Genomic DNA, 13,067 nt, shown 5'->3' with positions numbered 1-13,067 from the left:
AACACTTATTTTTGAAGTAGAACTTTAATTTCAACATTCTAAAATGCTATTTTTCTTGCTTTTCTGTTAACAAAATCGTCGATAGCATTGGCAGTCTATTTCATAGAAATGTAGGTAATTCTTAATCAATTTTATTTAGAAAAACTCCTCTCACAACTAGCAACACTTACAGTGATCGTGAGGAAAATTCGCAGTAGTATTACAATATTTGGAAATTAGTTCTCAAGACTGTATTTTAGAATTAACTGCAAAAGTTCAAAAAGGTTCGAAGTGCCAGCCGGGGCAGACCGTCCCTCCTAGCTATGCCTCTGAGTAGAGGTCTCCTTCAAGGAAGCAGATTATCACCAATCCATCCATCTTCAAGACCTGCCTTTCCTAATTAGGTTGTGAAGGCAGCAGCAGCAAGACTTCTAATGGTCACGATCCTCCGCCACCAAGCTCACGTGTTCTCGTGGGACTCCCAGACATGTCCACCCAAGGTTTTGGATATAATCTACCCAGTGAGTCCCTGGCCTTCCGTGTGGCCTCCCACCCTCTGGCTTGGCAGAGGTACTGGTGGAGCCTTTCTTGTGGCATTCTGACCAGGTGCTTGTGATCTCTCAACATGAAGCAGCGGTTGAGTATTGAGGGTTTCCGAATTGCAGAACTTCTGCCACTATTGAGTCTTCTGATATTAGGGCAACTGCCAATTACTTTCTAAAGGTGATCCAAATAGATAAATATAAATAACAGTAGAGGCACGTACGCTTCTCTCACCTGCTCGAACAATCAAACCGTCTTACTGTAACTACTTTAATTCTATGCTGATGACTTACTAACTCACATTGACTAAGTAAAACCTCGATATAACGGACTAATTCGGACAAGGGGGATGTCCGTTAAATCCGAAAGTCCGTTATATAATAAAGTAGATTTTCCGAATGCTTGTTAAAAAAAATTGACAAATTAGCTAATTTACATATTTTCTTATGTAGAAACTTTTATGTTAGGGCCAAAATTTGTTAAAAATAACAGGAAATTAATAACAAAAAAATAACATGTTAATTTAATTATAAGCAAATCTTGGTTAAACGCATTTTAAAATTAGCAGGGTGTTAATTTTCACGTGACATACGGACCGGAAATTTTGTCCTTAAATCGAGGGTTTACTGTATTGCTCAATGTGCATATAACTATATAACTAAAGTGTTTTGATCAGCATTTCTCCTGTTATCTTGTCATGACTTTTCAAGTTGTACAAAATTCAAATACAGATCTTAAATATACTGCCACAATTTTTTCAACCGTTTCTTAAAATGAAACTCTGATCCTGACTATTTCCTGCTGAAATAGACTTGTTCTTCTCTAAGTTTACCCTTACAGTTTTTTTTTATAACATCTTTTCAAGTATGCTTATAAATCTAACCTGGAATACTCAGTAAGAAAATTACTATAATTCTCACATAACTGTTTTATTGTGAGAGCTCTGCTCCAGTGAACTGGAATATGATTAAGCTATCTGAATTATGCAATGTAGCTAGTATACCTCAGTCTCTGAACATTTTTGGTTGGATATCACCTACTCCTTGCCTTTCCAAATTTGATGGTTTTTCTATTTCAAATATTGATGTGTACTGTCAAATTATGTAATTACTTCATTTTAAAATAAGTAATTACTTTGAAATCCTTCTTTGATTCCTTTTCTCTTTCCTTCATTTCTGTTCTTTTTCAATAGACACCACAACATTTTGTTACCTTCCCGATATTTTCTATATTCTTACCAAAGCCTTCTCGTGACTTCCATTCAGCTACTTTTGCATGCTGCTTTCTTATATTTCTTCATATATTATCAGAACACATTCTGATTTACTTGTTAGGTAATTCAATGTGTTTTGTTTTTCCATGACTGCCTATAATTCCTTGAGTTCTCCATTGAGTTTTGAATTTCTATCCTTACAGACATCACTACATTCTTCCCTGGCTGAATGTTTTCTTCAGAATTTGCCAACGAGTAGACAAGTGGCAATTCTTGTCTTCAAACATTTTTTTTCTTGAATATTAGTATATTTGAGTACAGTTCACTACTAAATGCTGCTTGACTTTATAAAAACTTTCTTAGTTATATAATTACTATATGTTTAATATTTAAGCTTTCCCTTCCCAAGTATATTTATTACCACTGAAATTTTATGAGTGAAATTGTTTAAATCAAATAATTCTACAGAGTTCTGAGAATAAGTAGCCATCTCTATGAGTTCATTTTTATTTATTTTTTTAAATCACGATTTGAGTGTTTCCACTGCATATATCCTGAGTACTTGACATTCCATAAAATATCACTCATTTATGTGTGTATTTGTTTTAATGGACAAGCTTAAGATTATGTAATCAAGAACTACTCTAGAGACAAAATATGGTCTCTATAGTAGTTCTTGAGAAAAGCCATTTCAGTCTGAAATACACAGGGCCATGGTCTCAAACATGACAATGAAATTCATCTACCCAAAGCACTGCTACATATTAAAAAGTCTACCCAACAATGCACTATTACTGGGTAGAATTTTGCATTCCAATAAAATTTTAAAAAGAGAACTCATTTAAGCTAGTTTATTTTCACCTATAGTTTACAATACAAATAACCAGCTTTCCACTATGAATAATACAAAAAATGCGCACAGCACAATTTACAAAATTATAAACTTTTTTTTCCCTGTATAATAAGCTGATGAGAATAGGTATACAATGAATGGGTCTCAATACCAATAGATATCAAATGGTGGCAGGGCACCTTTTAAACAGTTAGACAACATATAAGGAAGACAAAGAATACCTGAAAAACAGCACCAAATTTTGTATTTTTTTATTATTATTATTAAAAAAAAAAAACTTTATTTAACAAGTTTAGTATTAACACATGACTGAAAATTACTTTTCTCAAGTCCTGAAAATGCCAGCTCACTCTGCAAAATTTGATTTAGAACTATAGATAAACCCATAATTTGAATTCATATAGCACATAGTATTCCACTTAATCTCATTTCAACAGTGCTTACAGAATAAATGAGCATTTTCATAACTTAAAAATAATTTAGTTCTGAAATTTGTTCCTTGGCACAGCAAAGAAAGGAAATATTTCACACAGTATTCACTGACAAGAAATATGTTTAGCACCTAGACCTTGTCAAAGAACCTCATTTGTTCCTATATTTGACAAATAAATATAAGCTGATATCCTAAAATTTATTTTTATACAGTTTTTAATTTCCTATGTTTTTACATGCAAAAGCTTTTTTTTTTTTAGCTAAGCTAATATACATTTACTTGCTCTTTATATAATACAGAAATTCTACTCCCTGTTTCTGAAAAATAATTTAAACAAATAGATGAAGAGAATATTTAAAATACACTTGGAGAACAAAATAAAAATCCATCTATTTGACCAGAATTGACAGCATTTTAAATTGCTAGGTATTACTTGAATATATTCTAACAAAACTAGGCAGATAAATTATAATTGTTTGGCTGGCATTTACTAATATCAGTCATTCAAATTTTCAAATAAGGATTATCACACTTGAATAATGTTAAGATGTAAATCATGTTTAGTTCAATATTATAATACCCACCTGAAAGCTTGACAAAGATGATAAATTAAATCATCTTATGTGATAACTTGTACAACTATGCACAATATTCAATAATTATGACTAAAATTTTATAAGTTCAGGCAAGAATTAAAATCGTAAAAAATGCATTTATATTTTTCACACAAAAAAAGTTATTTCATAAATACTAAATTCATAAATGTGTTTAGAGAAGGAGTACAACGAACTTTTGAAATTTTTTTTAATACATATTATTCATCCATGATCAAGTTAAAAAAAGAAAATGAAAAACACTATACAAACTTTACAGTATCAGTAATCTAATACCATTCCATAATTAGTTTTCAATTTTCTTTTCCTATAGTTAACAAACACCATGTCTTAAATATTTAAATAAAAATAAGGACAACTTTTACTCCATTGGCCACATTGACATTGAGCAATTGGTACAGCTATGGCAGTGCTCAACTCTTACTTAAACCAAGCACATTTTTTAATTGATGTAAAATTTTAGTTAATTTGATACCAGCTCCTATAAAAAACGTTCCAAATTGCAAATGGATAAGTAGAAACTTTACAGATATTTCAAAAATTACAATGCATGATTTAACTCAGTCATTATTGGGAAGCTTGCTGAAATATCTTAAAACTACAAAGCTTCCCACTCCTCCTTATTAGTGAACAGTGAAAATAGAGCAGCAAAATGTTACTGAATTAAGTATGCATGGGGAAATTACATGCAGTGTACATAAAATCACAATATTTTTAATTTTTCATAGAATGATACACCTTTTCTAAGTCTTTAAGCTACAGAAGGAAGCTTTCATGGTGATTAACATTCAAAGCAACTGTTGTAATAAATTATAAAGCTTTTAAAAAAGTCTATATTACAGAGCAAAGTATGTGTTCATTATTACTAATACATAAAGCTGAAGATGCTTTTAATATAAAAACTTGAAGGCTAAGTAGTAAATACATGCTTAACAAACACTGTTATCAAGCAGTTAGTCCGAGTAAAAAGTTACCTGACTGTGAAGAATGACAATTATTGTACTCGAAGCAAATCTTGTTCTAAAATTAAAATCAACAGGAGGTCACACAGCAGGCAGTGTGATTAAATCTACACTGAATTAACATACAGACATCTTTATTGATCCAATGTATTGCAGCTGTCACAAATGTTTTCTATGCTGTTTGTTCAACACACTGAACATCTCCATTGGTGTATTCTACAAGACTTCCATTTTCACTGACATCACAGGGATTAGGATTGCGGTTCCATTTTTCTTTATGTTGCTCCCGACCAAAACCTTCATCATAATTTCCTCTTGAAATAAACAACTGCTTGAAGTGTGGTGTACAGTAAAGTCTACCTCCACTAGTTGTATAGTTCTCCAGCCTGAAACAGAAATAATTTGATTGCAGAGGAGAAAACAAGCTGAAATTGTATACTGGAAAAAAATCATCTAATGTATTCAGACACTAATGGAACCAAATAATTGCATGAGAAAAGTGATCTTTAATACTTGGCACATATACTACTGGCATTAATGACTGCTCTAATTCCTGTGGCATATGTTCTTGACAGATTTTTAAATGCATATCCTAGAACTGCCAATTCTTCAGTGCAATAGACAGTTTTCAGTCACAGACATGATTTATATCCGACTCTAACAAGTTTGAAACAACTATTAAAGCCGCTGTACTGCAAGGACAAATGCTTTCAACGATTTGCATAGCAACTATTTTACAGAGTTTAGTTTAAACAGCACACAAATTTGTGAACAGCTGTGTGGGCAACTTTTAAACAAAATCCATGAAAGTTAAAGCTCAAACAGGACAAAAGTGAATTTTAAGTGTCTCAACTGCAATAAAATCTAAAAGATACCTACAGCATAATAATCTGTTATTCCATGTTTCCCAAGTTAAATTTACTTCTTCCAATTTTCTTGTATCAATAAAACCAAATAAGATACAATCCAGCTCTGGTTTGATCTAAATGAAATTCCAGCTGAGAGAACTTAAGGCATGTTTTACAGTGGCATGCATATTCTCCAGATTTTTCTATTTTGTGCAATGACCTCTGTGTAAGACTGGCTAACTCACTAAAAAGCCTTTATGAAGTTCCTATGTCCTAGAGAGGATATGAACCACAGTCTTTCCAACTAAAGGGAAAATGTCATCCTTGCAACTGTCCTACAGATATACTGAAGATGAGAAAAAGAATTTTAAACATAAGTAAAAACTGAAGTGCAATGTTAACTGTCAAATGAATTATACAGACATTACTGGTACATGTAAATATCAAAAATATAATCTAGTGTGTAATATGATTAATAATTTAGTGCATGTAAAAATTAAAGTTCATTGGCTTACATATCACTAAGAACAACTTCACTGGAAAGATGCTCTTGTAATAAGCAGAGGTAAAATTACCAGTATAGGAAAGTTCATTATTAGTCTCCAAAAGAAAAGCAACTTTCTTTCACAAAGTCTAGTATTCAATTGGCATATAAATGATTTATTCAATATGTTCACCGTTAAGAATGGAAGGTTGATGTTTCAGATATGTTATAGTTTTTTATTATCACTATTAATACATGACACCTCCAAGGACTCATCACAGGAGGGCAACCTGTCAGCGACACACATTTAACTATTTCACCTACTACTTAATTCTCTTACTACACACAACCACCATCGACTGCGCATCACCAGCACCAAAAGTACTTTTTGTCTGTAAACTGTGTTCTGAAGGCCGATTTACTTGTGTGCAGGATGAAAAATCCAAGTTTCAGGAGATAAAAATCCTGTTACAAAAAAAGTACAAAATTCTACCACCAGCAGACAGCTAGCACTAGAATTGCATGATATTTGTACAATCTCACTGCATCTACTGACGAGTTGGTGGCTATAAATAAGAACTAAACAGATTCGTGTCATTCTCATAAGACTGAAGTGCAATGGATCTCACCTTACCGGAACGTGTGTTGCTAGTCAAGCTTTACTATCAACAATGCAGTAACGCTAATGCCATGCTTCAAGAATTTTGGTGTTTGAAGGATAGGAGAAAGGTCGACTGAGAATACAAATCTTAGAAAAATGATTTTATGATTTGAAAATAAATCTTTAGCAGCGAGTCCAGGATGAGGGTGCAAATGGATATTCCTCAACAAATTGACCAAGTTGCAACTGTCTTCCTGGAACATGGAATGAATTACACACAAGGGTCCAGCAAGGCTCGGGAAACATCACGGCAACTGGACATGCCATATCATATTCAATGCAAGATGGAGCACCACCTCACATTGGATTGCCAGTAGAGCAAATTTTACAAAAACACTTTACAGAACAGTGATTAGTCATGCATTTCCTGCAGCATGGCCACCTCCTTTGCTTAATTCCAAATCCCTGTGACTTTTGGTTGTAGGGCCATCTGAAATGTGTGGCGTATAAAGGACATGTTCTTGATTTAGCAACAACCTTGAAAGACAGAATAACGCAGCACGTGAGGCAAATTGATGCAAGTTGTGTTGCACTGTAGAAAATGCCATTCACAGAATGTAGTTCTTAGAAACATCTGAAAGGAGGACATATTGAACCACATCTGTAAGTTATAAGAACATGAAAATCATTACTGTTTAACCCCAAACCATGCATTTATGGCAACAATATCTCCTGGAGGCAGAATTTATACTTTTATTTATTTATTTTTTTATCTTTTGTAAATAAAAACCCCATGTTCCAGAGTGTAATAACACCAAGTCTGATTGAATTTCATCCAATACATTTTTCACTACAGGGCTCTGAACATCTCTTTAATTATGGACACCCTGTATATTAGATGACATAACTGTAGCCATAAAGCTACCTGAAATTAAAGCTAGATCATTATTCCTACTATCCTTTATGGAGACGAGACAGACAATTAAAACATGCTAAAAGAAAACTGCTAGACTTCAAAATGTCTGGAAATGGACAGAATTCAAATTAAATTAGATATGAACTTGATAGACCACATAATTATGGATAATATCAAACAACAAATCAGCAGGAATTGGTCACACAGAATGCATCTGGAGACTAGCACATTAGGTGTTGGATGGATAGATGAAGGATCACAAATGAAGTTTATGATGGCTACGGTAAGAGACATTATAGTCACCATCTATGAGAGGCTCTCATAGGATAGATGAGAATCATTTTTCACCTTTAACTAATGGTAACATGTATATTCATCTCTATTTCTGCATGAAAGTACCTTTGGAGAAATGTGAATGAACATCTACTTAGAATTAAGACCAAAATATTGGATATGGGTTTTTCTGTGATTTATCATAGAAAAACTAAAACAATGCTGTTTAAGGTCCTTTTTAATGCTGTTTATTACATACAAGGTGCTAATAAAATTCTAGCAGGGCAGTTTTTACCTAAACTTTAAGAGCTTCTTGTTATAACTTAACTTACTGAAAGAAGAATGCTTAATCCCATACCAGTTAAAGTATTTTTCTGTGACACTATATATATATATATAATATATATATATATATATAATATATATATATGCACATACATCTTTAACACACACACACACACGTGTTCAAGATACCAAGAAAAATTTCAAACTTGGTTTTAATCCTATTTTCCCAACTAAGCAGCTAAGTTTGCACCTGAAGTATTTTCAGGTCTGAGGCAACTTGTGGTAAAGGTGGACTAAGCTCCGATCACTTGCCTTAGTATCTCCCATAATGCAAAGCACATCTTCTTGCAGACACGTATGATGCTATGCATTAAGGGAAGGGCCACTACCCAGACCGGTTTCGACCTTTATGGAGGTCTCATTCATGTCCACAAGGAGATGTGCTTTGCATTATGGGAGATACTAAGGAAAGTGATCAGAACTTAGTCCACCTTTACCACGAGTTGCCTCAGACCTGAAAATACTTCAGGTGCAAACTTAGCTTACGTGGGAAAAAAGGATTAAAATCAAGTTTAAAAATTTCTTGGTATCTTTAACGTATAATATATCCAAGGTAAAAAACTTTCCACACACACACACACATTTCATGTTCTAGTTTACTTTCTGTGGTATCACCTACAGCATTACTGACAAGTATTTTTCTGAGTAGTGATCCATGTGAAGATTAGGTAATGTTAGTTGTTTCAAGTTTTTCCACTTGGTTATACTATAAATTAAAGATACCAAGAAATTATATACTTAGTTTAATCCTTTATCCAAGTGTAAGCAAACAAAGTTGGCACCCGAAGTATTTTCAGGACTGGAGCAACTCAAGGAAAAGGTGGTATGACTTCACATCACTTGCCTTAGTATCACATAATGCAAAGCACATCTCCTTGCAGAGATGTATAATGCTATCCATTATTGGAAGGGTCACTACCCAGAATAATAATAATTAATAATAAGTTAATAATTAATAGTTAATAATCAATTAATAAGGTGTGAAACCTTTTGGCAACTCAAATATGAAAAAAATATGTGAAACTTTGGTATCACCTGGGTCTGGCTCCCACTGATGAGACTGCAATAAAGGTTGAAACCCGGTCTGGTGGTGACCCTTCCACCCTTCATGGTTTCAAATAACATGCTTTTATTACCATGGGTTAAAAATTTGCTTAACACATTCCCTTTACGCTAGTTCTGAATGTAACCTCTTGGACTACCTTGAACTCCAGGTGAGACAAAGCTTTACTGTATCATTAAATACAGTACAGAGACAATTTGAGTTTATCCACTATATTTATCAACAGTCAGTATAATTAGAGAAGACTGGAATGAAAATGTTGCATAATGAAAAACAATCTCCCCCCCCCCATCCACCCCACACTAATACTGTGAAACACACAAGCGAAACAGTTTTATTATAATGCCAAACACAATATCTAACATCCTCTTTCAAATTTTTTATTTGCAGAAAATATGTGGTAACACCGGTTTATGATTCAGTCAACAGGTGCAGAAAGAAATCAAATGGTCTATGTAAAGCAATTTTAAAAAAGCAAATACATTTATATATCCAGTATATAACTCGAACGACAGTTCACAGATAATTTTGTGAACTGTCGTATTAAAAAATCTCAAATGCAATTCTGATTTAAAGTTATATTATAAGTTTCTGCATCTGCAATAGCTTTAAGATCAGCAACAATACATTATTACTTTCCAAGGTAGACCAACTGTGTTCTGTATCAATCTTTCATTTTCTAAATTTTAACCCATACAATTTTAACACTAGTTGTTTGATTAATTGATGATGTAAACTGGACCAAGATGGTTGTTGATTTTTGTCTCTGACGTCTAACTTTAATGTCCTTTGGTCCGAGCATGTTTAAAAGATGTTAAATTTGATGTGGTAGAGTAACTATGAAATATACCAATGCTCTATCTTGATCTTTTCTGCCTGATAGGCAATTTTCAGTTCCACCAAGGTTTTGGATAAATTGGGAATAAAGACATTTTTTGAACTGCAGCTGTTGCTGTCTGGACAATACAAAGTATGACATACTTCACAGCTTCATTGATTGACTGCACAAGTATTAAATTTTACTGTTGCTGTCTGGACAATACAAAGTATGACATACTTCATAGCTTCGTTGATTGATGTTTGATTGACTGCACAAGTATTAAATTTTACTAGAAGGGGAAAAATACTCCAGTGTCAGCCTGGCCCATTTTCCACACAGGCATTCAATGTAGGAGAACATACTTCCTGTGAAGACATAGTGCAACAAAGGAAAATGATCGCTTCCATAGGTAACAATCCAAATGAACAGCAGAAAAATATGACAGGAGAAGCAGATTGTAAGAATGTGAAAAGGTAGGCATATGGAAAAACGGTACTCACTCCATTATTAAGATGTGAGATATCATGATTGTTGAGCATTCACTCAATGATGCAACCTTGTCCATTTGTGTTAGGACTACCCCACAGAGTGGTGTGTCCATTAAAGTCACCAATGAGAAGTATGGGCTGAGACAGTGGCAAATTGTCAAGTTCAATCTCACTTAAATCACAACTTAGTGGTAAATAAATGGAACATACTGAAAAAATAAATTCCACAGATATGCCAATTGCAACTGCTTCTAGAGTGGCAAGCTGGATGTATTGGAAAAGGGTATAAATGGCCACTAGGTATAGCTACTCCACCATGAGCAGGACAGTCTCCAGTTTGTTCCTTAAACAACAGTGGAATTCCTTAAGGTAGGGTCCTTTCTAGTTTTTAAATGTTTCCTGCAGAAACATTTAAATCCAGGAACAGCAGCAAAATCTTGATATCACTGATATTCTGGCAAACACAATAGTTCTATGTAAATTTTTTTTTTTTTTTTTTTGTAGCCTTGTCTTATTTCCAAGAGTTCAAGAGTAGGTTTATATTTATCAAGTGATTTTGGGAAGTACAGACAGCCAATCGATACAAAATTAATAACGGAAAAAACTCACGTACAAAGATTATTTAATAGTATAATTTTCGCCTGTGTGTCACAGGCATCTTCAGTACATATTAAGCTCAAATTAAACAATAACTGACAATTCCAAAAAGCGCCACCTAAGTAGCTGGTGTAAGGTAACTAAAAAGGTCAATAAATTTCCTTAAAAAAAAAATCAATACAATAAAAAGTTAGGAAGATTAGATGATTTGTAAAGTACTATCTCCCATAAAGGGGATAGACGTAAGCTGTCAAATCTGTTTAAGTTTGGAGAATGATTTTTTTTTTTCAGGAAATTTATCGACCTTTGTAGTTATCTTACACCAGCTACTTAGGTGGCACTTTTTGGAATTGTCAGTTATTGTTTAATTTGAGCTTAATATGTACTGAAGATGCCTGTGACACACAGGCAAAAATTATACTAGTAAATAATCTTTGTATGCGAGTTTTTTCCGTTATTAATTTTGTATAGACATCCAATGTCCATCTTTTCCTCTGGAAAAATGTTTAATACATCATTTGACGTGTCAGGATTATTTGCTAAGTTGAATTTACTGAAAATGGATACTGAAATATCCAGTTTTCTTCCCTGTGGGAGTTTTAAATGACATCCTTGCAATAATTTAGACTAGTGGGTTCTCATCAAATGGGACTATTTTTGGAGTTGTTTCTGAAGTGAGACCATAGGTCATGCAATTGATGCACTCAACAGAGAAGCACTCACAACTATAACGTTCAGGTATAGTGAAATTATCTGATAGTGGAATAGACAGATGAGTTTGAGTCACAGTTGACCTTCTCAGCATGAGAGGATCTCAGGACATGTGTGGCAGTGACCAACTTCCTTTTTGCATCCTGATATATTCTGTTCTGTTTAAATCTTTTGCATTTCTTTTTCATCCTTCCACTTCTGACATGCATGAGAGTAGGGTTGGACAATCTCCCAAAGAGTTCAGATTTGGGCACAGGTGGTTGAGCCATGACAAGCAGTTTGGATATATTCATATTTTTGACATTTAAAGAATCTCAGTGGATTAGGAATGTACAGCTTAACAGGACAGTTGAGATACTCTGTTACAGATGTTGGAGGCCTGGATATATCAAAAGTAAGAAAGATGTTCCTGGCTGGAACTAGGTGACCAACCTTATAAGAATGCACTTCATATTTCTCACTCCCTGATCTTCAAGCTCTGAACGTATTTCCTAATCTGAAACAAGATCCCATTTCTCATCACTCTTTTAGAAGAATTCAGTGCTTTATGAAGTATCACTGAAATTAGTATTCCACTCATTGATGAAGCTTTCAGTAATTTTTCTTAGTGTTACTGACCAGATGTTTCCAAAAGGATGTCATCAAAACATAGTTTCTTGACTGTTCTGGGAGATTCTGACAGCCCTAAACACTTCTGAATAAAAATGGGTGACATATCCCTATTGGCTTTTAAACCTGTTGCATGGATAATGAGAAACACAGATACATTTATATAATGACATGTCTTTTCTTTCTTACTTCTGTTAGCAAATGATGTAAGATATCAGTACTTGGTTGGAACATTGTTCAGGCCCCTTAAACATTTGAAGATGAAGAAATCATGCTAAAGAGATTTTTCATTTAGTTTCAGAGCTTCTCATCCACCAAGGAACAACACATGGACTTCCAGGGCTACCCTGGACACTATCACAGCAAGTCTTAACCATGAGGTAGGAGACTTACTAAAACACCACTGACTCTTGCCAGTCCACCAGCAAACTGATCCTAGCCTGGCTAGGTTCTCCCTTTCCAGATGCTCAATGGTTGCACTGCACAGCAAACATGGGCAGGATGTTGGAGCTCAGTGATGGTGGTTTGGAAGAAAGGAAAATAAAAAAAAGACTCAGGAGAAGTAGAGCAAAGAATATACGAAGAAAATCAAAGATAAAGAGGAAGAATGAACAGGGCCAGTACTATTACTGGGAGGTCGAAGATCCCCTCCACCACAAACGGATACCCCAGAGATGGGGTTTACATCAAGAGATAACAAGAAATACCAAAGTCC

The 13,067-nt window shown here is 34.1% G+C and overlaps 1 protein-coding gene across 13 annotated transcripts in view; it reads right to left on the bottom strand.

The window, feature by feature from the left end:
• Positions 1–2,571: 2,571 nt before the first annotated feature.
• LOC150095389 (uncharacterized) overlaps positions 2,572–13,067 on the bottom strand; it is a 613,991-nt gene continuing 603,495 nt past the window's right edge. For all 13 annotated transcript variants that reach the window (XM_090410424.1, XM_090410425.1, XM_090410414.1 and 10 more), the window contains one exon: positions 2,572–4,983. In XM_090410424.1, coding sequence (XP_090266550.1) covers positions 4,770–4,983 — 214 coding nt within the window. In that variant the 3' untranslated portion in view covers positions 2,572–4,769. The remainder of the gene's footprint in view (positions 4,984–13,067) is intronic.

This window comes from Typopeltis vanoorti, chromosome 20, assembly GCF_054136105.1.
Source record: "Typopeltis vanoorti isolate ZY-2024b chromosome 20, IOZ_Tvanoo_1.0, whole genome shotgun sequence".
Taxonomy (NCBI): Eukaryota; Metazoa; Arthropoda; class Arachnida; order Uropygi; family Thelyphonidae; genus Typopeltis; species Typopeltis vanoorti.
This window is presented reverse-complemented; position numbering and strand designations above follow the sequence as displayed.